Below are 23,778 nucleotides of genomic sequence, written 5' to 3' on the forward strand. Positions count from 1 at the left end.
TCATTCTTTCCTGTTGGTGTTAGTAAATCAGCGCCTCATCGGGTTTTCTTTTTCCTCCAATCTTGCTTCTCATTTAGGTGTTGCCTTGAACAAGCTTGTGGCGCAACAGCACGCCAAATCGATTTCAGGCCTGGAGCTCCTTGGTGTGATGCCCAAGCCCGACTTGGACGAAATATTCCCGTTCAACAAGAAGAGTTTTAACAAGCGCACGAGCTCCCAAAAATGGGATTGAGGATCCGAGGGCTTGTATGTTGTGTTAGAATTGTGGAGTAACTGCTGATCACCCTGCCGTCCTCCCTCCAGTTTTAAACTTGCTGTACAAGTGCAATAACGAACATTTTACCGAGATGTGTCTGCACAGTTCTGTATTCTCATTTTGTCATGTTCTGTGCAAGATTTTTAATTTTTTATTTTACCTCTGCAGAAAACCGAACGAACGCACTTCACAATCATTGTGTGCACGCTCACGAAGGCTAAAGAGACTGAAGTAGATAGCTGCTAGGTGATTTGCTTTTATTGTGCAAACCATGTGGACTCCTAGATGAAGCCGTTAGCAAGAGTTAACCCGCTGCCTCTTTTTAATTCCTTTATTTCTTGCTTTTTCTTTTCTCTCTGTCCATCTCTTTCTCTCCCCAACTTTTTCATACCCTGATCCAATATTCCAGGCAGTACAAATTGACCTTTGCATGGCTTACTCGAAGAGACGGCCATCACTTCCACATCAAATTGCAATGTTCAAACAACCTCTAAAGTAGGTCCCACTAGCTACCATCCTAATAATGTAGTGCACATGTTTTAATTGCAGACTGAGAGAGAGAGAGAGAATGAAGAGGAAAGGCAGGGAGGTTAACCAGATATGAGTCTCCGGTTTGCTACCCTACACTGGGGATGGGGGATAGGGGTTAGAAAGATGACAGAGAGGGAAACGCAAAAAAAGAAAAAAAAAAAAAAACGAACGCGCACACATGGAGACACACACACAAAAGGCGTTCCAGTTAAAGTCGTTCACACAGGCCGGTAGATCGCAAGAAGCGCAAAAGCGCTTGCACGGCCTTCTTCTGTGACGGTAGGTCCTTTCGATGTTGGAGAATTCTTTTTTCGGATAGTGGTTGGTCGTCCAGTTGGTCTAGTTCCTGGCTGAGGCATGCCCTCTGTGAACTGTACTGCGGGCAGGTGCACAAAATATGGCCAATTGATTCTTCATGGCCGCAGTGGTCACAGGTTGGGGTGTCGGTCATCCCTATGCGGAAGGCATAGGCTTTAGTAAAGGCAACGCCCAACCAAAGTCGATATAAAAGCGTGGCGTCTCTACGGCGAAGCTGTGGTGGCGCTCGAAGACTTAATGTTGGATCAAGTGAGTGCAGTCGCAGTGAGTGCAGTGATTTTTGCAGTGATGCTACACCTAACGAATGGAAGCTCAGCAGCACAGTGTGACGCATACATGCAGCTACAGTGCACGCTAGTTGCTGGCAGAGTCGTGGTCACTGCGTCGGAAATCACTTAAAGCCGGTACTTGTGAATCAAAACTCTCACAGAAGCGGCATTGTGTTCGCATTTTGGACTTGTACCACATGAAACAGGCTAATACACCACTCAGACGAACAAATTTGGAGATACTTTAAGCAAGTACACTTGATCTCGCTGAGTGTTACTTTGGCAGCAGTGTGCTAGACGGCAAAACCATGTGTCATTCGGGATTTGCAAGTCTATGAAGTCATAGGGCATGGTTGATATGATTCTGAGAATTTTTAGTTTTGGAAATGGTTACTGTTTTATTGCAAAAGAAAAATGCTTATGTACGAGAACCTCTGCCATCAAAACTAGAAATTCATCTTTTTGTTTGGGCCAGTACAAGTAAGGAACATATCCAAAATCTACTGGGTCAAAATGGCGGAGTTCATCGTAAATGAATGTTCCAAGTTTTCTTTTTCCCTTCACTGAGGTCACAAAGGTGCTCAGAACATTTGAAATTACAAAAAGTCTTGAAAATAGGGCCGACTCTGCGTTGAGCATTTATTTATTTCTTGAAGCATAGCAAACAAGGCTACGCACTTCGATGCAGTATAGTGAGTCCCTCGAACACACTAGCTGGCATGTGCACTCTACAGCAGCGGTCACTAAGTTTGCCGCCTGACTCAGAGGTATTAATTAGTTTCGGGGTTATCACTTGCACAGCTGCAGTACATACGCCTTAAAGCAATGATGCTGTTATGCTTTGCAATTTGTAGGAGTAATGTCTGCCTCATCATGCGATTCACCTTGAGCGAAATTCTCGATCAACTGATAATTTAGTGCCTGAAGATGCTGAATTACTTCTGCTTCAATCTGCTTCAAGGGAGTGCACTCAGACATCATTATAATGTCGTATCTGGCACAAAATTACTTTCGGTATATCTTATAATCCATTATATCCATGTTTACCATGCTGGCATTCGACTGTATAGAGTTTCTCGGGATGTCTTCATTAAAGTAATGCAGATGTCTTAGTATCATTTTTGTTCGTTTCTATTTTGCTGTAGTTAAAATGATTTTTTTTCCTTTGTTTTTTTAACTTAGCCCAACATACTTTCGCATGCACATTTTCATGTAAGCTCAGCATTGTAAATACATTCTCTCATGCTGTGTCACTTTGTAGCTTGATGTGTATGCACTTAGATTACATTCTGTCTCAGTGAAATCCTTTGCCTTTCCAATAAGTTTGCTGTTTTTACTGCGGCACTTACATTGCCGCCCTTATTACAAAGCTCCTTGGAGCTTTGTACTTTTTTTATTCTGGACAGAAGGGATTTCATACTGCATTGAAGGCAGACAGTGTACGAAAAAGAAGTTACCAGAAGGCTGTATGCATGCGTCGTGTTATTGTTGCACACAGGATCATTTCTTTTCAAGCAGTAAATGAAAGTTCACTTGTTCATATAGGGTAGAAAGGGTTCACATAGATGAAGCTTTTGTGATGCCTCAATGCTTATGTTTGGTGGTTCACTCTTGAATATGATATGCTTACCAGCAGTTTGTACATTAAACTATTTATAACCTTAGGTGATGTCTGGTATTACATTTCTATATTCATTTTGTGACTGCACATTGTGCCCTATACATTGTGTGCCCCCACCTCCTTTTTTAACTGATATAGGTGCACTGTTGACTTCTGTTGGTTCAACCTCTACAGGGACTCGCAAATTTGTTCATACTATTCATCATCCAAATTAAAATGAGGCTTCAACAAGCATGGATGCCGTTTTTTTGGTTTTCGAATGCAGTATATTTAACCAGTGTTAAATTAACAGGTCATCTGTGGTCCTTAACTTTGCTCTTCTAAATAGGTGGAAAATCCCGTAAGCCTTTGCATGCGAGTTGCCTGGGCCAAATTCTAAGCGCCATCGCTCATTCCCTTTTAACGCACCGCACAATGTGCGAGCTCTCCAAAGTGAGCACGCATTTGCCACCTGATTGCTATGCAATGACTCAAAGAAATAAATAAAATGTAGGTGCTGAAAGGTTTCTTCTGTCTGTGTCTGGCTAGCTTGTCTTGTACATGACAAGGTAGGTGCTGGATAGTTGGTTCATGTGATTTCAGCATTGATGTTAGTGGCAGGATATGAAATATATGAAGAAAACCACAAGGCAGAAAAACATCTTTCCTGTTTCGTGGTTTTCATCTTGTGTCCTGTCACTCCATAACACCTATGTACCAACTAGCCCAGCTACAAGTAATGATATTTCAGCATATAAGTGCTAAAGGTACAACAGTGGCCCTGCAAGATTTAAGAGAAACAAGATGCAACCACATGCTTGCCCTGTGGCCACAAAACTACTTGTTTTGTGCTTGAGTGATAATGATATACATGTCGCTTTGTGCCTTCATATTCTTTTGGTTAGTTGCAAGATCCCATAGTGGTGCTCAGGTATCCTTGCATCAGTACCTATGGCCCTGGGCAAATAGTGCCAAGGAAGCAGGTGTAGGAGAAAACATGATTGACACTGCTGTGGCAAGTTGACAAGTGTGGCAACTTAAACTCAACAGAAGACTATTCCCCCCCCAAAAAAATAAAGGAATCAACTTGCACAACAGTTTGCTATAAATAAAGTAAAAATAAAACCTACATGTTGAGACAAACAGTGGCATCGCATGTGACTTGTTACTATAAAACCCTAATAAATATAATAAATCGTAATACAACATATTGCTATAAATTATAAGAAATTCAACATTTTATATCGTATTTCAACAACTGAGAACAATGCAGAAATGCAAAAAAGGAAGAAAGAAGACAAACTAGGTGTTTTGCTTAATAAGATGTACGAATACAATGGTATAGAAAGTTAAGATTAGTTCGATGTAAATAAAAGAATTTTTAAGTTTTGTCTGATCTGATACGGTTTCGGCAATATTAACGGAATGTGTTGGTATTCCACAATGGTCCACATCTTTTCTTTGAATAACATCTAAAGCTAGTGATGTTACTGTCTTGTTTAATGTTTGGATCATGGAGATTGTTAGTCTCCTACGGTGTGCCTCATAATCGTCTTGTGATTTGGACACGTAAAACCCCATATATATACTTTTTTTTTTAAGTCTCGTAATGTGTTCTGCAGTGAAGACAGCATGCTGGACCTCCAACCACAGACAAAATCATATGTAAATACGATGTGCAGTGGTATATACCAGGTAATACTGTAGGCATGCACGTTGCACGTCACCTGCTTTTGTCTGTCAAGCATGCTGTAAGCCAAATGAAATCAATAATTTATCATGCACCCCCTCCCCTTTTTATTTCTTCTAAATTGCTCAATTCTTGCTCATCAAAGAAGAAAACGGGGCCAGGTCAGAACCTACCGCCGAGCGTATACCTGCCATGCGAAAGACCGCTTTCACCCAAGCCAGTATGGCGCTGCTCATAGGCGGCGCCACTGCGCTCACAATATGGCGGCACCTACGAAAAAACGGTCTTTTGCATGGCAGGTATACGCTCGGCGGCAGGTTACGCCGTTTGTTTTCGCGGTCGTGCGGCCTGTTTAGTATGACGTGCGTCTTCTACGTGGGAAACGGTTCTGTGAGACATGCTGAAGTGGTTTAAGGCATCATGGCATAAATTTATGCTGGCGTTGAGGTGAACGGAACACGCAGCGCGATGTGTGCGCGCATACTTGAGCCTACATTCAGCCTCGGAGATCAATTGTGTATTTCTGAACGTTTCAATCACTAATGTGACCATATTGCAGTATTATCCTCTATTTCTAAGCTGCGGTTTACGAGCCATGAAACATACGTGACGATCGTAACAGCGCCGGTACCGTTCTGCTACAATATGAGCTGTGGTGATATACTATGACATGCGTTCAAACTGTTCGCTGCAGGTTACATTGCGTGACTACTTGGTTCCATGGATGAGGTTTCCGCCCCTGAATAAAATAGTTTTGGCAAGTAATAGCAACATACCTTACAGTCTGAATGACGCTTCTCCAGCAAAGGGACTGTTTACGATTTGCGCGAGCGTCCTAAGCAGTGGTAGGTGCTGAATTACATATATCATTGTTCTATATACCGCATGGTCCAAGCATACGGCATCAGCGGTTACATGTTTATAAACGTTGTGCGGAGTGAGTATGCGAGGTCCTATCTTGGCGTTAGCCAGTTTTCTCTTGCTTCTTCCAGAAAGAGGCTGATAACCGAATTTTTTTTTTCGGTTGTGTTCGTTCCGTTCTCTACGACGCACTCACACGTATTACGGAAATTCCGTCCTCAAAAATAGGCATCGCATTCTTTTTATGCGATCCCTCTTATATGTTATGGCTGTATGCAGGCCAAAATGACAATGCCGAAGCGCACAGCTTACATATGTATCGTGCTGGTTCATCAACCGCAGTGATCGCTGTGTTGAGCAGCACCGTCGGCCTCATGCAGGAATGCTAGCGTAGACGTGGTAATTTGAACCCTACTAGACTTTAAACGCGCGAGAACGATGCCGGTGCATCGCAATTTTTTTATAGCGCCTGCCGCTTAGATGTTTCGTGGTTGCCTTAGGTTGGCCGTGCACGAGCATGTGCTCTTATGCTTTAGGTTTTGCTCCCTACGCCAAGCGATCAGATAGTGAGCAGATTTACCATTTCATGCTGCTAATACAGAGACACTGGTTTTCTTTGTTGAATGAAAACCGATATAAGCAAAATAGTTCTACATGACATTAAGGTTGTGGCCTATGCGGCGTATAAGCAAACCTTGCAAAAGATGACATGTTGGATTGTTGAAAATAAGACAAATTGTATATATCGCAGTTACTTTAACCGCATTTAATTGACCACTTGACAAAAACTTAACTTCGCATAGATTCCAACACGTACACTGAATCTGCAGGTTTTGTTTTTTTTTGCTTATTAATGTAGTTGTTACTGCATGGCCACATTGTAGATTTGAAAAGAAAGTTAAATAAATTTGTTTGTTGCAACATAACAATATGTGTAGATCACTGCGATTGTAACACCAGAACTTGATACAAACATGCACACTATAGGATGCAAGCATGCTCAGGACAAACTCCAGAATGTTTGCATCCTGATACTTATGAAAGTGAACGGTTTCATTCCATGGCTGTCAAAAGAGGGAGAGAGAAAACTTAATTGTGTTCATGGAACAAAAACGCATTGATAAGCTTAGACATATAGTCATTGCTTAAAACTTTCGAAATGAATAATTATAGCTTGATATCGACATTGAAGCAGCCTTTCGACAGCAAGAAAAGGAATCAGTTTTTCCAGCTCTGAACATTGAATTGCAGGAAATGCAAGCAGGCATAAAATTCTGCCAATATAATCTGTTTAGGAATACCAAATTCGAATAAACATTGAGACTTGCATTTGTACTTTCTATGGCTGAGCAATCTAGTTTGAAATGACTCCCATAAGCATGTCGTAACAATGTTTATCTAATACAGGTTAAATGCATGCCTAGCTTAAGAAATCTGGATGATTGCTATAAATTACAGTGAAGAAACTATAATATCTAATAACATTAATAATATAAGAATAATATTTATTTCCACAAAACAGGCTAACCGTGCGAGAAGTGCGAGGCTGAGCAGAAAGCTGAAAAATTCTACGGCAAGTGCGAATGCCGCAGGCCTACGATCCTGCTTTATGAATGGCGCGTATTGATATGGTCTCCTTGTTAGAAGTTCCGAGTATACTGCCAGCGCGAGACACAGAACAACAAAGTGGACGAGAAGCGTGTCCTTTAGAATGATATGTTACAACGTACAGGTTTCTACAATAGTGACGGTAACTGCTCGAAACATTTGATGCGTCGGCTTTTGCGCCTTTAGAAATATTTAGAGAGGGCTCCCATATATATATTCGCAGCGCAAGCACGGCGATGGACGAACCAGGATAGCGCTAAGGTTGAATTTCACAACACAATTTTCATTCCACGTCGTAATCACACAGATCATTTGAGGCTTCGTTCAGTGGCACATGCGTGCTTTCGGGTTGGTGCTTCTTGTTGCGTTCGGCGTAAGAATATGGCTAATAGCAGGCACCACATATGCGCAATCACGGGCAATATACACGCATCATTTCTTCAGAAGCTGGCGCTGAGCACAGGTAGCGCGAGGATCTTGTTGGGCTGACACGACGACTTCGTGGCAGCCGAATTCCGAATACTGCATATGCGGTGAGGGTAGCAATATGAACTGGTCGATAGGTCATCTTGGAGATTGTTGTAGCGCAGGCAGAACGAAACGGTCATAGAAGGCAGATGAGACAACACACGGCGCAGAACCACCTGCGAACAGCTGTTTACGTGCGCCATGTCGCACTGAACTACCGAAACCGCCGTCGCGCACTCCAAGACAAATCTTAACTAACGTTTTAAATTAGTAAACTTACATATTATTTGCTTCTAATCAAGAAAAGTCAAGAATATTATACTGTAAACGTTTTATTCATTACAATAAAAGAATTATGCAGCGTGTGCCACGAAACCTGGCAGTAAGCAACCCTGGGCGTCGCACCAGTCGCATTGTTGAAATCGCAATCATGTGAAATGAGCCCTCGAAAAATCGCATTGCGACGCGTGCGACAGCACCGATTTTCGTCGTTGCAGTCGCAGCATGTGAAACAGCCTTTACACTGTTCACAAACCATACCGAAACGCAAATGACAGTTAATGTAGATGCATGCTGCAAGACAGTGACATTTGTTGAGCAAGAAATGGTGCGAGGTGTATGCAGATGAATGAATGACGTGCTTATGTACTTATTTATTTATATACCTCGCAGGCTGCAAGGTTGAAGTATTATGCAAGGAGGAATAAAAAAAGTTGTTACAAAAGGAAGAAGGGCACAACATTAAGAAAAAAAGCAGTACCAATACATTGCACCAACTAGCCCAACATGTTTTACTGGCACAACATTATACAATACTTAACAAACAATAACAGAAAAAGTTACTGCCCATGCACCCTGTACAGACGGTAAACCTGCGAAGCTGAAATCTGCAGCCCCGGTGTTTATCACTGAGTTAATTCCAATGGTTTATTCAAGTCTTTCTATATTATTGGTTATGTCTGTGTTTCTTAATGAGGTTATGCACATGTTTGGCTTGGGTTTATCACATTGTTTGTTTGGAATGCCACACATTGCACTTTGCAAGATCACCATCGTGGAAAGTGCAATGAGTGGTTCATTGTGTTAATCCAGCGGGTCCATCAAAGTCTTTCTGGATCATGTTACGCACTTGTGTTTTGTAATGCGTTAATCATAATGTTTATGACTCAGTTATGCACTGTAGTTACGAAGTGACACACCGGGGCTGCACATTTCATTTAATTAAATACAGGGACACATTTTCGAACCTCTTGGGAAGTCGGAGAGAGACTGCTGCACGCGCACTCTGCTGCGAGAGAGAAACGACGTCACTATCGGTGTAGCCAATAGCCCGCCACACCTTTGTTGCAAGATAATTATGACATCATGATCTTGTCTTAACCCCGTCCCACTCTGTCTCCCTTCCTTGCAATAACGCGTTGATAAATGTTTATGTGTTACATGCATAAGCATTTCTATGTATACCCAACAAGAAATGTCTCCGTCCCTCATGTAAGACGAACAGTGGCTCACAACCCCCTAAACAATGGCTCATACCCCTACACTAGGGGTTTTGGGATCGGACCATGAGTGTTTCGCCTAGGCATACACAGCTTCACTGTAAAAAGAATGAACACCTTTCTACTAGAGACCAAGACAATCATGAGGTGTATTAACAAATGAAAGTTTATTGAACATGCCGAGTAAATGCTGTTCGACAAGCAATAAATTATATTTACACAAAAAGCAAAAGCAAGATCTGATGTGTGTCCATACAGATCCCAACAAGAAACGCATCCATCTCTGAAAGTATAACAGCGATCATGCTGACACAAGATTCTTCCAGTGTATTTGCATCTACAGCATCCATAATTGCTCTAGGCAGCCGATCTCCACAGAATGCTAGCTTCTTCCTCTACAATGCACTCTCCACATCTGAGCGTGCATTGTAGAGGAAGAAGCTAGCATTCTGTGCAGATCGGCTGCCTAGAGAAATTACGGAAGCTGTAGTTCTAAAAATGCTGTGTTAATCTTGTCATCACGGCCTCCGTTAGAATGGATGCATTTCCTATCAGGAAACGCACATGAATTTTTGCTTCTCCTTTTTGTGTATGTTCAGTCTATTGCTTATCAGCGAGCATTAACTCTGTGTGTACATTAAACTTTTGATTGTTAGATCATCTCGGTTTTCTTGTTTGTCCTATGTGTTCTCTGGTACCATTTGCAGCCAGGCTATTCGTTTTTTTTTTTTAGACTGCAAGAAGTCACTTTAATGGCCCTCATGAGACCTTATAAAATCTTTTATTTTGGCCAATGTAGCAAGAACGTACAGTGTGAAGCAGTAAGAACAGGTTATGCTAACTTCTAATTAAAAGGTTTATTGTGAAAATGCAATGATCTATAAAGGTTACCACAAAGTAGTACAACAATAAAACCTGATAAAGACTAGTGCTTGATGAAACCAAACATAAAAGCAGGAAAGGGAGAAAATACATATAGATATACAAGTCCAGGAAAAAAAAAACATTGTGATCACCAAGTGTGCATGTGGCTACCTTCCAGGAAACTCATCTTTTTCCCAATGGCATGGAACTGGAAGAATGTGCTTGCATAAGCAAGCTGTCAGTCTGTCTATTGGAATAACAACAGTGTTTCTTGAAAGGTGCTGGCATGCAGGATTGGCAATTGTAATGATTTTTTCCTGCACTTGGAATTTTTCTCTGTTTTCTTTCTGTAGCATTTTTATTTATGTTTGGCTGCATCAAGCACCAATTTTTATCTATCTTTCAAAGATGTCTTTCTTATTCTGGGGAAAACTTGGGGAAGGCAGGAGATGGAAATTCAAGACGATGAGCAACATGAGAACAAGGTGAAAGTAGGAGCCAACGTTTCCAAACGTGGACCTTGAAGAAGACAAGTCCACTAGTCGAGACGTTGGCTCCTGCTTTCACCTTGTTCTCGTTTTGCTCGTCGTCCTTTCTTTTTCTGGTAATTTGTATAACTCGCCACATTTTTACAAATGAACCTCAGTTGAAAGTTAGTCCTCATCCATATCTAGCGTCATCCTGTTGATACTGCTTCATGCTATGCACTCTTGCAACATTTGTGTGTGTGCACACGCGTGGATTTGGATGTGAGATTGGGCCCTTGGGCAGAGTTATCATTCTTCTCCTGTGCAGCCTTATGAATTCATTAACTATAGTGCAACAGAAATTCGATGGACAGGAACGAAGTGAACACACCGAGTACTTCGTTCTTGTCTGTTGTCTATCTGTTGCACTTTAGTTAATAATGAATATACACCAACTCATCTAGTTTTCAGTTATTATGTCGGGCTTATAAGCCCGCTTGTGTCCTGGAATATCTGCATGGCTATGTATCCTGTAATTTAATTTCTGGCCATGTGCTTGCAAGTCGCGTATCAATCTCCTGATTTTCCTGACAATCTTGTGTGATGTGCAGGCCCAGACAGTTTCTAGTGAATCCATGCAGGGTGTTGTGCAGGGTGTAATCTGCACTACAAGTGCTGCTTTGATTGCCTTCAGTTCAGCTTTTCTAGGTGTAGGATGACCTGGAATGGTACTCACTTATATGAGGTTTAGTTTTATGTAGTGTCATACTACTGTTACACTGCTATTGCCAGATCAGTGTACTATATGTGCCTTATGTTTGCTTGCATCTTCATGATTAGCAACCTCCTCTGTGTGTTTGGCAGTTGCATATAGTCTCCTGCCCTAATTGTTTGCCCCCATATTCCACGGTATGGGCCTGTTGTGTTTCGAGTTCAGGTACTCCCGAGGTTGTGTTTCTGAAGGGGGGGGGGGGCAGTCGTCTTTGAATCTCAAATGCTAGCTGGCATAGTATCTTGGCACGAGGTTCTGAGCTCTTGAGACAAAAAATTTGTGCTGCAGGCTGCAACTCTACTCTGTGTAGGTGCTTGTTCGTTAGCTCTTTTTCATAGAGGTCTTCAAGCATGGTACAGTTGGAAAGACCTGTTATTACTACCCGATGCCTGTATTCGATGAGTTGTCTTTTTTGTGTGCTGCTGGTAATTCATACCGTACCATACCTTGGACACAAGCACAGCATCTGCGATTTTCTATAGTATGCACTCGTCCACCCCCATTATTTCGAGATTATTCTTTTCACCAGGTGTGGAAGTTGCGTCCAGGCATTGCATAATTGTTTCACCCACGTGCTGGCTCTGCCGTCATGGGCTTACACTAGCTGAGGATTTGTGGATGTTGACTTGCGGGCATATTTGTCTAGCTATGTGGATCACAATGTGCAATCTTGGGTAGTTCTTGATTCTAGTCTTTCTTTTTTTTCCGACGTCGAAATGAGCTGACTTATCAGAAAGCGAGAGGCCAGACTGGCCAAGAAAATCTGCAGTGTTGTCGAGGGCTTGTTGCATCATTCTTGATTTCTGTACAAGATAGCTTTCCCATGGACTGTAATACACCATAGGCTGTAGTGTTTCTTGTAGTATGCCTGTGTTGTTGGTGCGTGTGGGTCAAATGTACCTCCAACTCTCACTTGGAATTTTCTGTCTTTCAGAAAGTTACTGTTTAAGTGCTCTACCAGAAATGCTTTTGCTCATCGTTCCTCTTATTAGAGCAGCATGAGGTACTGCTGTTAAAAGCTTTTTCACTCTCTTCATTCTTTCATAAGCGGTATTACACAATGTCCTGCAATAAAGTTTCTGCTGCTTATGGCCCACTCATATCTGCCAGAAGGGACAACTCTTGAAAAAGGTTTTCTTTGTGCTATGTGTGCGACGTAGTATAAGCATTCATGCCTTTTGTACATCTGTAGAACCAGCTTCCTGACAGAGTACTTGCTATACCTGATCATGCTTATTTCTGCAGTGCTGTTGAACAATACATATCGATGCAATGAATATTTACACACTCAAATTATCACGAAAGATGGTTGTTTTACAATTCCGCTCTTTGCTTTCTATTGGTGTTAGATTTTGCATAAGCATGCCCCCCTATGCAATAGTATTTTGAAGTGTAAGGGTTCAATAAAAGGTGATGAACTAAATCTAAGTGCAAGAGCTTTTTTTCTCACCTACGACTCCCATCAAAATGCGACTTCCATGGCTGGCAAATCAACCCCTCGCCTTGTGTCAGCAGCAGAATGCTATAGCCACAGTGGCAGGTGAACAAATTGAAGAACAATATATCTGCCTATAATTTTTTTTCTTGCCTGTATGTAAGTAAAGTTTGGTATAAGTTTATAATTGCAAAAAAGCCCAGTTTATGGTCTTTTATTGAATAAGCCACATATTGTGTATAGTTGAAATGCAGAAATTTGTTCTGAAATCCTCGGGTGATATATGTTCTTGCAAGTAGCATGGTATTTCATTACTTATAAAGATAATAATCGCAGCGGATATCGTTATATGGATTTACACACTAATATATGTGATCACAAACTTATTAGAAACTAACTAGAAACATGTAAGGCATGAATGTTTCTGCACACTTGATCCGCTGTGAATGTGCAAGAACTGCTTGTACTGGCTGACTTCACTGCACAGTTTTGATTTACTTTTCTTCAGCGTGTCGTTTTATACTGTTTTATCCCCACAAGAACAGGCCGTTTGCCTGCTTTTCGCATTGTTGCACGAGTTCTACATAATTGTGCTGGAGGGTACGTTGTCACTTTGCCAATATAGCAAGCAGTTTAATTAATCTGCTAGCTGTACAGTTAATTACCTTGCAGAGCAAGTGTTCATACAAATGCAGTAAGGATACAAAGTCCGCAACATAGTCTATGTTTACTGGTTTCTGTGCAAGAAAAAAAAAATCTCCAGAGAAGAGGTGCAACTTAACGTGCATGTAATATTTTATTCAAGCCACGGATTTAATGCTACCGTAGCAAATTCATTACGATAGCCTACACTTTTGCTCTGTCGAATTTAATAAGAGGCAAGATAAGCTTTCAAGATGCATCGGGAAATTCATGCTTGAAAACCGACAAGAAAATGCAACTGAACGGTACCGCGTTCAGCGCAACGTAGAAACTTCGGGTACTTTGCTGTCTTGTCATTTTCCCCTTGCCGAGGTTGAAATAATTCAAGCTGCTCCGTAAGCGCGATTTTTGCATGCTACTCAACAAAAGAAAATTGTGACGACCTCGTCGTCTGCTGGGGATCGCACACCTCCTAGGACTGACAACTCGCAAAGGCGCACGAAGCAAACGTGAAAATGCACTTCATTTGCTGTGTAGCGTGTCAACAAACGCATAGCAATAGGAGAATGCAATCTGTACACGTTTTTTATTCTCCCTTAATTCGCGCACGTACCTAATTCGACGATCCACGTCTCCGCGATTGCACTTGTCGTGCGAGACGCCATCAAAACAAACCGGCGAAATAGCTCCGTTGACAGCTCTCCGCGCAATTTCGACGGAAAATCGCAGCGATCGGTGCGACGGTGCGACTGTGCGACCAACCGGTTGGTCGCAGCCGAAAATCGGGGGGTCGGCACTGCGACTGCGATTTTCATCGCAAACGACGGAAATCGCACTTCCGGTGCGACGAAAATCGCATCATGTGAAACAGGCATAATAATGTTCGTACACCGCGGCTGATAAAGCGCGTCACATTTTTGCGCCCCCAAGAGATATTTCCGCCTACTCTAGTTACCGATACATTGAAATGCTTCCCTGACGACCTTATATGAACGGACATGGCGTAAAGTTCACAAAGTACCATCTAAAACATCTCGAAATCGTTCCGCAGCACGCGACAGCAATACTTTCAAGCAGCGCCGCGCCAGATCGCCCAAGTCAGAGAGGAGGAAAGGCTCTCCGCGCGCCCCATCCTCCTCGCCCGATGAAACGGTCTATTAGCCCCGAGAATTAGGAGTGGCGCCCTCTCGCGAGTGACGTCACGGCCAGGACGCCGCTCGCTCCGGCTTGCTCGGCAGCCGCGCGCGCTCGTTCCCTTCGTGTATGCTTGGGGTATGGGTGGCTCCAGCCGTACGTATTGAAGAATACGTCGGCTTCTTTGAGCTGCCATACCTTAGCCACAGTTTCTTCTTCAAAAGCGTGTGAGTCAATAAACTTTGCGGCTTGGATATCGCAAGCTAAGTAGCGTTAAAGGTGTCTACTAGGTTTTGCAATGCATATATGCGCCGTGTCTATCGGTAAATTTTGACTAAAAAAATAATATCTGCAAATTCAACGCGCGAAGTTGTGTATGATGCTTCGCTAAACACTTAACATTCCTTTAGTATTTAGCTATGAGAGGCATTGCATTTTACGTGGAAGAAAAATTTGGTAATTGGCGTCAGCATGTTATCTGATTTTAGAAAGACACTGCCCAGCGAAGCTCTCATCATGATTCCTCATACTCTGGTGTGTTGTTCTATTCAAATATGGCCATTCATTAATGCGTAAAAAAATAGTTAGGCGCGCATTTCTTATGAAAAAGTTTGCTGCTACTTTCATCCCCCTCTGAAACAGGCCTCCAAAAAACGAATTGCTCATGGCTGCTAACACGACGGCGTGTCATGCAGAGTATTTACATAGTTAATTCACAAACACCATAGTAGCAATCACCTGAGAGAAAAGTTTCGTTCTTTAGATCGACAGCCACTCAATTGAAAGTGATGAAATGTATCATAGTGGCCCTCAGTAGCCTTTATCGACAATATGGCACACCCCTGATCACGTAACGGTAGCAATCGACTGTCCGTATGGCGAGGCACGCTATGTTCGCGAAACCCATCAGTTCACTGCAACTTCGAATTAAAACCATAAAGCATGTTTTTTACAGCGCCAACTGGAATGGCTAAAGTATTCTCGAGCTACTACACCGCAGCTTAGATTTCCTGCATACAAAAGGAAAATTCAAGCACCTTCTGTCTCACCATGTCTCGATCCAGCGTTATTCAATTATACAAACGGATAACTATTCGCTTCGTCGGTACATAAAAGAGAACCTTGCAGGCAAATTAAGTTTGCTCCAATCCAATCGCAAACATCATAAAGAAAGCACCACAAGCCTTGCATATACTTTCACTTGATTTCTGACTCTCCACCGGGGGAATTTCGATATCTTCAATATGTCCCATACTACTAATCATTGACGCTTCGACTTCTTTCTGGCTGAGGCTATGCGGTTTAGCAGGCATACTTCACTAAAAAAATTGGGGCGAGCAGCCTGTGTCAGTTCGCCAAACAGATTCGTCATGTATATTCCTCAAGCAGCAAGCACCAGTAAATTTCTCAAGTGAGTTTGATTTGATTTATTAATTTCCATTTACACACACACATGTACAGAGGAGTGGTAAGTGGCGGTGGATGAGGGAAAAAAGTCGCACAGACGCGGCTTGAGGTAACCTCACCCCCTTAGGTACAATATGGCTGCATGGGGTAACACATCAAGCGCCATATAAATTACATTTATATAGTGGCCATAAAACCTTGCAGTTATACAATACATGAAAGAACAGTGAAATATTTCCACAATAACAATGCAAAACACACTGCGGCATTGAAATAAATAAATAATATACACTTGGTAATATAGACAAAAAAAGAGGAACATAACTCACATCATTAATCATTAACAAACGCGCCCTAAAGAGGTGAGTTGAACGTGTAACACGGAAGAGGAAATATATATTGGTACATTCCTATTTGTACTCTGTAAATAGCTGTAAGCCTTCATTAACTTTACTTCAAATTTCCGCCGCTTAAAAAAAATAAACACGTGAAGAACCGCCTAATGTTGACAGGCAGTTAAAGAAGCAAGTGAGGCGTGTAGAATCTAAAGCTCCAGTGTTAGTTAAATCCCCGTGCTACTGCCGAGCGTTTCTGTGGGGAAATGCAAAAATTCGATATTATACCATGAACTAGTCGTCGTGAGCAAACCTATTTTAGCGGAATAAAATCAACGTAACTGCTGTAGAAATCATATATAGCCAGCTTTGTGACATACTTGTTGCACCGCGGCAGGTATGGTATCATAACTGGATTCCTATAGGCTATGCTTTTGCGATTGTCTATCCGCGCATGAAAAACCCGCAATGGGCTGGTCTGCACTCCTTCGGCTGGCACTGTAGCGTTGCCTTCGAGAGCTGCATTGTTGTCTAAGAAATTAGCTCTTTGAATAAATGTTCGCAAAGGGAGACGTCGTAAAAATATATTTGAGGCGACCACCATAAATATACAAGCAGAGAGAACGAGGGCGAACAAACGAAAACACCGCAGAAAGCGCCCGGACAACGCCCGAATTGTAGCAGACGACAGGCGCGAGTCCTTGCCCTGACGTCACGCGAGCAGCGCTCGCAGCGCCGCTCGTGTTCGTTCTCGGGGCTAATACACAAGAACGACACCGAGAGCGGCGCTGCTGCGCCGGCGTTGAGAGCGCCGCATGCGGAGCAAAATTCTATTAGCGGGTGGTACCCCTCTCCCATCTCTCGTTCGCGCCGCCTTGATTGCCTCCTGCGCTGCGCGTGTTTGGGCACGTTTCGTGCCGCGCGCGGTGTGTGCCTACATGTGTGCGCGTGGACATTTCCTTCGAAGGGCGGTGTACAGTCTGTTTCACATTTAGGGGAAAACTCGAAGCGCATTGCATCGCGATGCGGCGAGCGCTTGAGTCAGGCGGCGGCAGCAGCTCGCGCAGATGCTCGAGGGGCGGGATCTTGAACGGCGTCGTCTGCTACGGCGGCGCGCGCTGGCCGCATTGTCGGGAAACGTTCTACTGTCAGGTGCAGGACGCCGATCACATCGTTACTGCGTGAAATGAGCCGGTATTCTTTGCTAAGCATTGCGCGACTCCCACTGATACGCCTCGAATGTAAGTTCATCGCTGCAGGGCAGTCATAGACGACGTACTGATTCCATACATTCTTGACGGCCCGTTTCTGGAAGGCGACTATATATTCTAACGCGATAGGACGCCGATCCACACTGCTCGTGCTGTGCAAGAACTGCTAGAAGAGCGCGCAGTCACTCTATTGGAGCGGCCGCCTCAATCCCCGGGCGCCAACATCATTTAAAATGTCTGGGGCTCGTTGAAAGTATCGCTGGCGCAACATCCCCTCTGTCAGTCGCCCGAGGATAGGCTTCGATCCACCATCGTCAGCGACTGAGACGTGCTGCGAATGAACACATCCCTGATCAAGTCATTCTACACTTCACTGCCTTCCAGGATGAGCGTTGTCATCGCTGCCGCTGGGGACATGACAAGATACTAACTGAAGTTCCGAGCGTGACGTGTCCAATTCCCCACCGGCGGGCAGGGTCTGTCTGGTGTAGCGAATGATTGTCGAAAAAAATCACTTCCAGCTCATTGTCTGAACCTAAAACGTTCATTTAATCGTGTCCGTTTGTTTCACCGTGTTCGACTCCCATTGTTGAGTGCTTTGTTTTCCTTTCGAGTCAAACAAAGACTGAGCACGTTGCGCGCACATCTTGGTGCATTTTATCACTGCTCATTACGGTAGCACACACAGTGAAGAAATATACGTGCACACGCTCAGTACTCCGGCCTTTCGAAAGAACAAATGAACCATGTTGTCAAAAGAAGTTTGTGGAACTCGATTATCGCCAATGAAGGATCAGAGTTTGGCGACGCACAACGTTTACTAAAGAACATCAGCTCAGTTCTCGCAGTACCGATGAAATCGCTGCACTGCCCCTGACAGTACCACGATTCCCGAAAATGCGGCCAGCGCGCGCCGCCGTAGCAGACGACGCAGATCACGACACCGCCCCTCAAGCGTGTGCGCGTGCTCGAGCTGCTGCCGCCGCACGACTCCATTGCTTGCCGCATCGCGATGCAATACGTTCCGAGTTTTCCCCTTAGTGTGAAACAAACTGCACACGCTATATTTGCCTTTAAGAAGATCGGTACGCTTGACGATTATTTTTATGGCTGCAATGCGGCGAAAGGGCAGCGTCTGCTTAACCATGTAAGGGACGCTGAGCAGGTAATTGGAAACGACATCGTATGTGCCGCCGGAAAATCGTCAGCACATACGATTCGGCACATACATACGGCACCTACGAGCTAAAGTCATTTTTGCAGTCTCTCACATTATGTTTGCTACAAATCCGTGTTGTCTCTGATGGCGACAACGGACTTCTATCGACACTGTGCGAAAATAAACAAGATATATCGCTGCATAGCACAAGTACGACATGCGCACACAACTTTAACTAGTACGTCCCCTACAATATGGAATAGAGGCAGCAATGTAGACAGCTTGGCCATTTTTTAACAGTACTCAAGAGACGGAAGTTGAAAGTATTATTAATCATTCCTGCTTCAGCAATGCCGGCGCGACCAAGACGCGGGTGTGTATCGTCCAGTAACCCTATCGATCGGTGCAGTGGTGATGCGGGAATGAACTCCGGTCATGTTCAATGTATCATGCACATATTCAATTTCTCGGCACGCGTGAACTTCGGCCACTGCTAGCGCATACAACAGACGTGGTTTCCATTCTTGGGCAGCGCACACACAAACGAAACACGAGAAAGAAGACAGGACAAGCGCTCGTTGAACTTAAAGTTTTAATATGAATAAAAGGATTATGTACCGAGAAATTATTAATTTCACGTGGGTTACATATAGAAACCGTCATACACTCAGGAGTGATCAATGAACGAGCTCGCTTCGTTTGCCAGATGTTTACTTTGCTCGGCGCACCGCAGTAATCCATGTCTGTCGTCTGCTTCTTTCGTACCATTTTCTTGTGAATCGGCAGAATTTCACTGGTGGCATCAACCTTTTCATGTTTACATTGCTGTCGTGACAGTTAACAACACAATAATAATTTCCGGTCATCCGAAGAGGCGCCGTCGCAACCAAGATACGTTTCGCGCGCAGCGCGACCTAAACGCGGGCGCGACCGCGAAGGGAAGCGGCGACGGAAACCACCGTTGGAGATGAAATCGCTCCGCCAGGGGAGAAACGAGCGCTGGCGTCTAGGATGAAACTTGGCGTGCATAGCCCCGAGAAAGAGGAATGGCGCCCTCTCGCGAGTGACGTCACGGCCAGGACGCCGCTCGCTCCGGCTCGCTCGGCTGCCGCGCGCGCTCGTTCCCTTCGTGTATGCTTGGGGTATAGGTGGCTCGAGCCGCACGTATTGAAGAATAAGTCGGCTTCTTTCAGCTGCAATACCTTAACCACAGTTTCTTCTTCAAAAGCGTGTGAGTCGAGAAACTTTGCGACTTGGATATCGCAAGCTAAGTAGCGTTAAAGGGGTCTACAAGTTTTTACAATGCATATATGCGCCGTGTCTATCGGTAAATTTTGACTAAAAAAAGAATATCTGCAAATTCAACGCGCGAAGTTGTGTATGATGCTTCGCTAAACACTTAACATTCCTATAGTATTTAGCTATGAGAGGTATTGCATTTTACGTGGAAGAAAAATTTGGTAATTGGCGTCAACATGTTATCCGATGTTAGAAAGACACTGCCCAGCGAAGCTGTCATCATGATTCCTATTACTCTGGTGTGTTGTTCTATTCAAATATGGCCATTCATTAATGCGTAAAAAAATAGTTAGGCGCGCATTTCTTATGAAAATGTTTGCTGCTACTTTCATCCCCCTCTGAAACAGGCCTCCAAAAAACGAATTGCTCATGACTCCTAACACGACGGCGTGTCATGCAGAGTATTTACATAGTTAATTCACAAACACCATAGTAGCAATCACCTGAGAGAAAAGTTTCGTTCTTTAGATCGACAGCCACTCAATTGAAAGTGATGAAATGTATCATAGTGGCCCTCAGTAGCCTTTATCGACAATATGGCACACCCCTGATCACGTAACGGTAGCAATCGACTGTCCGTATGGCGAGGCTCGCTATGTTCGCGAAACCCATCAGTTCACTTCAACTTCGAATTAAAACCATAAAGCATTTTTTTACAGTGCCAACTGGAATGGCTAAAGTATTCTCGAGCTACTACTACGCAGCTTAGATTGCCTACAAAAGGAAAATTCAAGCACCTTTTGTCTCACCATGTCTCGATCCAGCGTTATTTAATTATACAAACGGATAACTATTCGCTTCGTCGGTACTTAAAAGAGAACCTTGCAGGCTAATTTAAGTTTGCTCCAATCCAATCGCAAACATTCATAAAGAAAGCACCACAAGCCTTGCATATACTTTCACTTGATTTCTGACCGTCCACAGGGGGAATTTCGATATCTTCAATATGTCCCATACTACTAGTCATTGACGCTTCGACTGCTTTCTGGCTGCAGCTATGTTGTCCAGCAGGCATACTTCACTAAAAAAATTGGGCCGAGCAGCCTGTGTCAGTTTGCCAAACAGATTGGCCATGTATATTCCTCAAGCAACAAGCACCAGTAAATTTCTCAAGTGAGTTTGATTTGATTTGATTTATTAATTTCCATTTACACACACACATGTACAGAGGAGTGGTAAATGGAGGTGGATGAGGGAAAAAAGCCGCACAGACGCGGCTTGAGGTAATCTCACCCTCTTAGGTACAATATGGCTGCATGGGGTAACACATCAAGCGCCATATAAATTACATCTATATAGTGGCCTTAAAACATTGCAGGTATACAATATATGAAAGCACAGTGAAATATTTCCACGATAACAATGCAAAACACACTGCGGCATTGAAATAAATAAATGGTATACACTTGGTAACATAGACAAAAAAAGAGGAACATAACATGCATTATTAATCATTAACAAATGCGCTCTAAAGAGGTGAGTTGAACGTGTAGCACGGAAAAGGGAATATATATTGGTACATTCCTATTTGTACTCTGTAAATAGCTGTAAGCCTTCATTACTTTACTTCAAATTTCCGCCGCTTAAAAAAAATAAACACGTGAAGAACCGCCTAATGTTGACAGGCAGTTAAAGAAGCAAGTGAGGCGTGTAGAATCTAAGCTCCAGTATTAGTTAAGTCATCGTGCTACTGCCGAGCGTTTCTGTGAGGAAATGCAAAAATTCGATATTATACCATGAACTACTCGTCGTGAGCAAACCTGTTTTAGCGGAATAAAATCAACGTAACTGCTGTAGAAGTCATATATAGACAGCTTTGTGACATACTTGTTGCACCGCGGCAGGTATGGTATCATAACTGGATTCCTATAGGCTATGCTTTTGCGATTGTCTATCCGCGTATGAAAAACCCGCAATGGGCTGGTCTGCGTCGCTTCGGCTGGCACTGTAGCGTTGCCTTCGAGAGCTGCATTGTTGTCTAAGAAATTAGCTCTTTGAATAAATGTTCGCAAAGGAAGACGTCATAAAAATATATTTGAGACGACCACCATAAGTATACAAGCAGAGAGAACGAGGGCGAACAAGCGAAAACACCGCAGAAAGCGCCCGTACGACGCACGAACTGTAGCAGACGACAGGCGCGAGTCCGTGCCCTGACGTCACGCGAGCGGCGCTCGCAGCGCCGCTCGTGTTCGTTCTCGGGGCTAATAGGCTCGGCGGTAGTTTCTAGTGTTCGTTTTCGCGCTCGTGCGGTCGATTTAGTATGACGTGGTGTATTCTACGTGGAAAACGGTTCTGTGAGGCGTACGGAAGTGGTTTAAGTCGTTATCGCCGGACTTTCTGCTGGCGTTGAGGCGGGTGGAGCGCGCAGCGCGATGTGTGCGCATGTTTGAGCGTACAATCAGCCTCGGAGATCAACTGTGTATTTCTGAAAGTTCCATTCACTAATGTAACCTTATTGCAGTATTATCCTCTAGTCTTAAGCTGCGGCTTAGGAGCAATGAAACATACGCGCCGATCGCAACAGCGTGGGCACCATTCTGCTACGATAGGAGTTGTGCTGTTATACTTTGACAAGCGTTCGAACTGTTAGCTGCAGATTACATTGCGCTACTGCTTGGTTCGGTGGATGAGGTTTCCACCCGTGAATAAAATAGTTTTGGTTAGTAATAACAGTATACCATGTATTCAGTATGAACTATACTTGTCCAGCAAAGCGGGCCGTTTACGAACTGCGCGAGCATCCTAAGCAGTGCTAGGTGTTGCATTGCAGATATCTTTGTTCTATATAGTGCACGGTCCAAGCATGCGGTATCAACGTTTATAGATCTATAAACGTTGTGCGGCGTGACTATGTGAGGTCGTACTGAGGTGTTAGCCCGTTTTCTCTTTCTTTTTTGACATAAGGGTGATAACCGATTTCTTTTTTTTTTTTCGCTTGTCTTCGTCCCGTTTTCTACGACGCACTCACACGTATCACGGAAATCTTGTCCTCAAAAATAGCCGTCGCATTCTTTTTATGCAATCCATCTCGGATATTATGGACAGGGCAAAAAGGCAATGCCGAAGCACATATCATGCTGATTCGCCCAGTAATCGCTGTGTTGAGCAGCGCCATCGGCCTCATGCAGGAGGTTAGCGTAGACATATAGTGATTTCAAGCTTAGTAGACTTCAATGCGTGAGAACGATGCCGGTGTATCATAAATATTTGATAGCGCCTGCCGCTTCGATGTTTCGTGGTTGCCTTAGGTTGGCCGTACACGAGCATGCGCTCTTACGTTTCAGTCCCTACGCCAAGCGATCAGATAGTGAGCAGATTTACCATTTCATGCTGCCAATACAGATACGCCGGTTCTCTTCGTTGAATTAAAGCCCATATACACAGAATAGTTCACAACACATATACACACCGCGGCTAACAATGCGCGTCGCATGTTTGCGCCCCCAAGAGATATTTCCACGTACTGTGGTTGCCGATGCACGGAAAGGCTTCCCTGATGGCCTTATATGAACGGACATTGCGTAAATTTCACAAAGTACGATCTAAAACATCTCGAAATCGTTCCGCACCACGCGACAGCAATACTTTCAGGCAGTGCCGCGACGGATCACACAAACCAGAGAGGAGGAAAGGCTTGCCGCACACCCTTTCCTCCTCGCCCGATGAAAAGGTCTATAAAAGATGAATATACGTAGATAATCATGTATCATTAACTCCCTTTTACGCTTCCGCGTTTTCTTTCTCCTCTATTTGTTTCTCTATCTCGCATTGTTTTTTCCACCACATGTGACTTCTCTGTATATTGTCTCACATATTGCTTAAGTGCACCAACACAAAGGCTCTCGAGTGGTTCCTGGGCACCATAGCAAATATTTAATTGGTTGATTGATTGACTCACCGATTATAATTATTAGTGTAGTATAAAATGGCATTTTTTAATTATGCACTAG

General features: G+C 43.6%; 1 protein-coding gene across 1 annotated transcript in view; it reads left to right on the forward strand.

The window, feature by feature from the left end:
- The window catches only part of LOC139051381 (inner centromere protein B-like), a 65,485-nt gene extending 62,447 nt beyond the window's left edge, over positions 1-3,038 (forward strand). The window contains exon 14 of the mRNA XM_070528399.1: positions 78-3,038. Within this exon, the coding sequence (XP_070384500.1) occupies positions 78-232 (155 nt within the window). The 3' untranslated portion in view covers positions 233-3,038. The remainder of the gene's footprint in view (positions 1-77) is intronic.
- The last annotated feature ends 20,740 nt before the right edge of the window (positions 3,039-23,778 follow it).

This window comes from Dermacentor albipictus, unplaced genomic scaffold (assembly GCF_038994185.2).
Source record: "Dermacentor albipictus isolate Rhodes 1998 colony unplaced genomic scaffold, USDA_Dalb.pri_finalv2 scaffold_11, whole genome shotgun sequence".
Taxonomy (NCBI): domain Eukaryota; kingdom Metazoa; phylum Arthropoda; class Arachnida; order Ixodida; family Ixodidae; genus Dermacentor; species Dermacentor albipictus.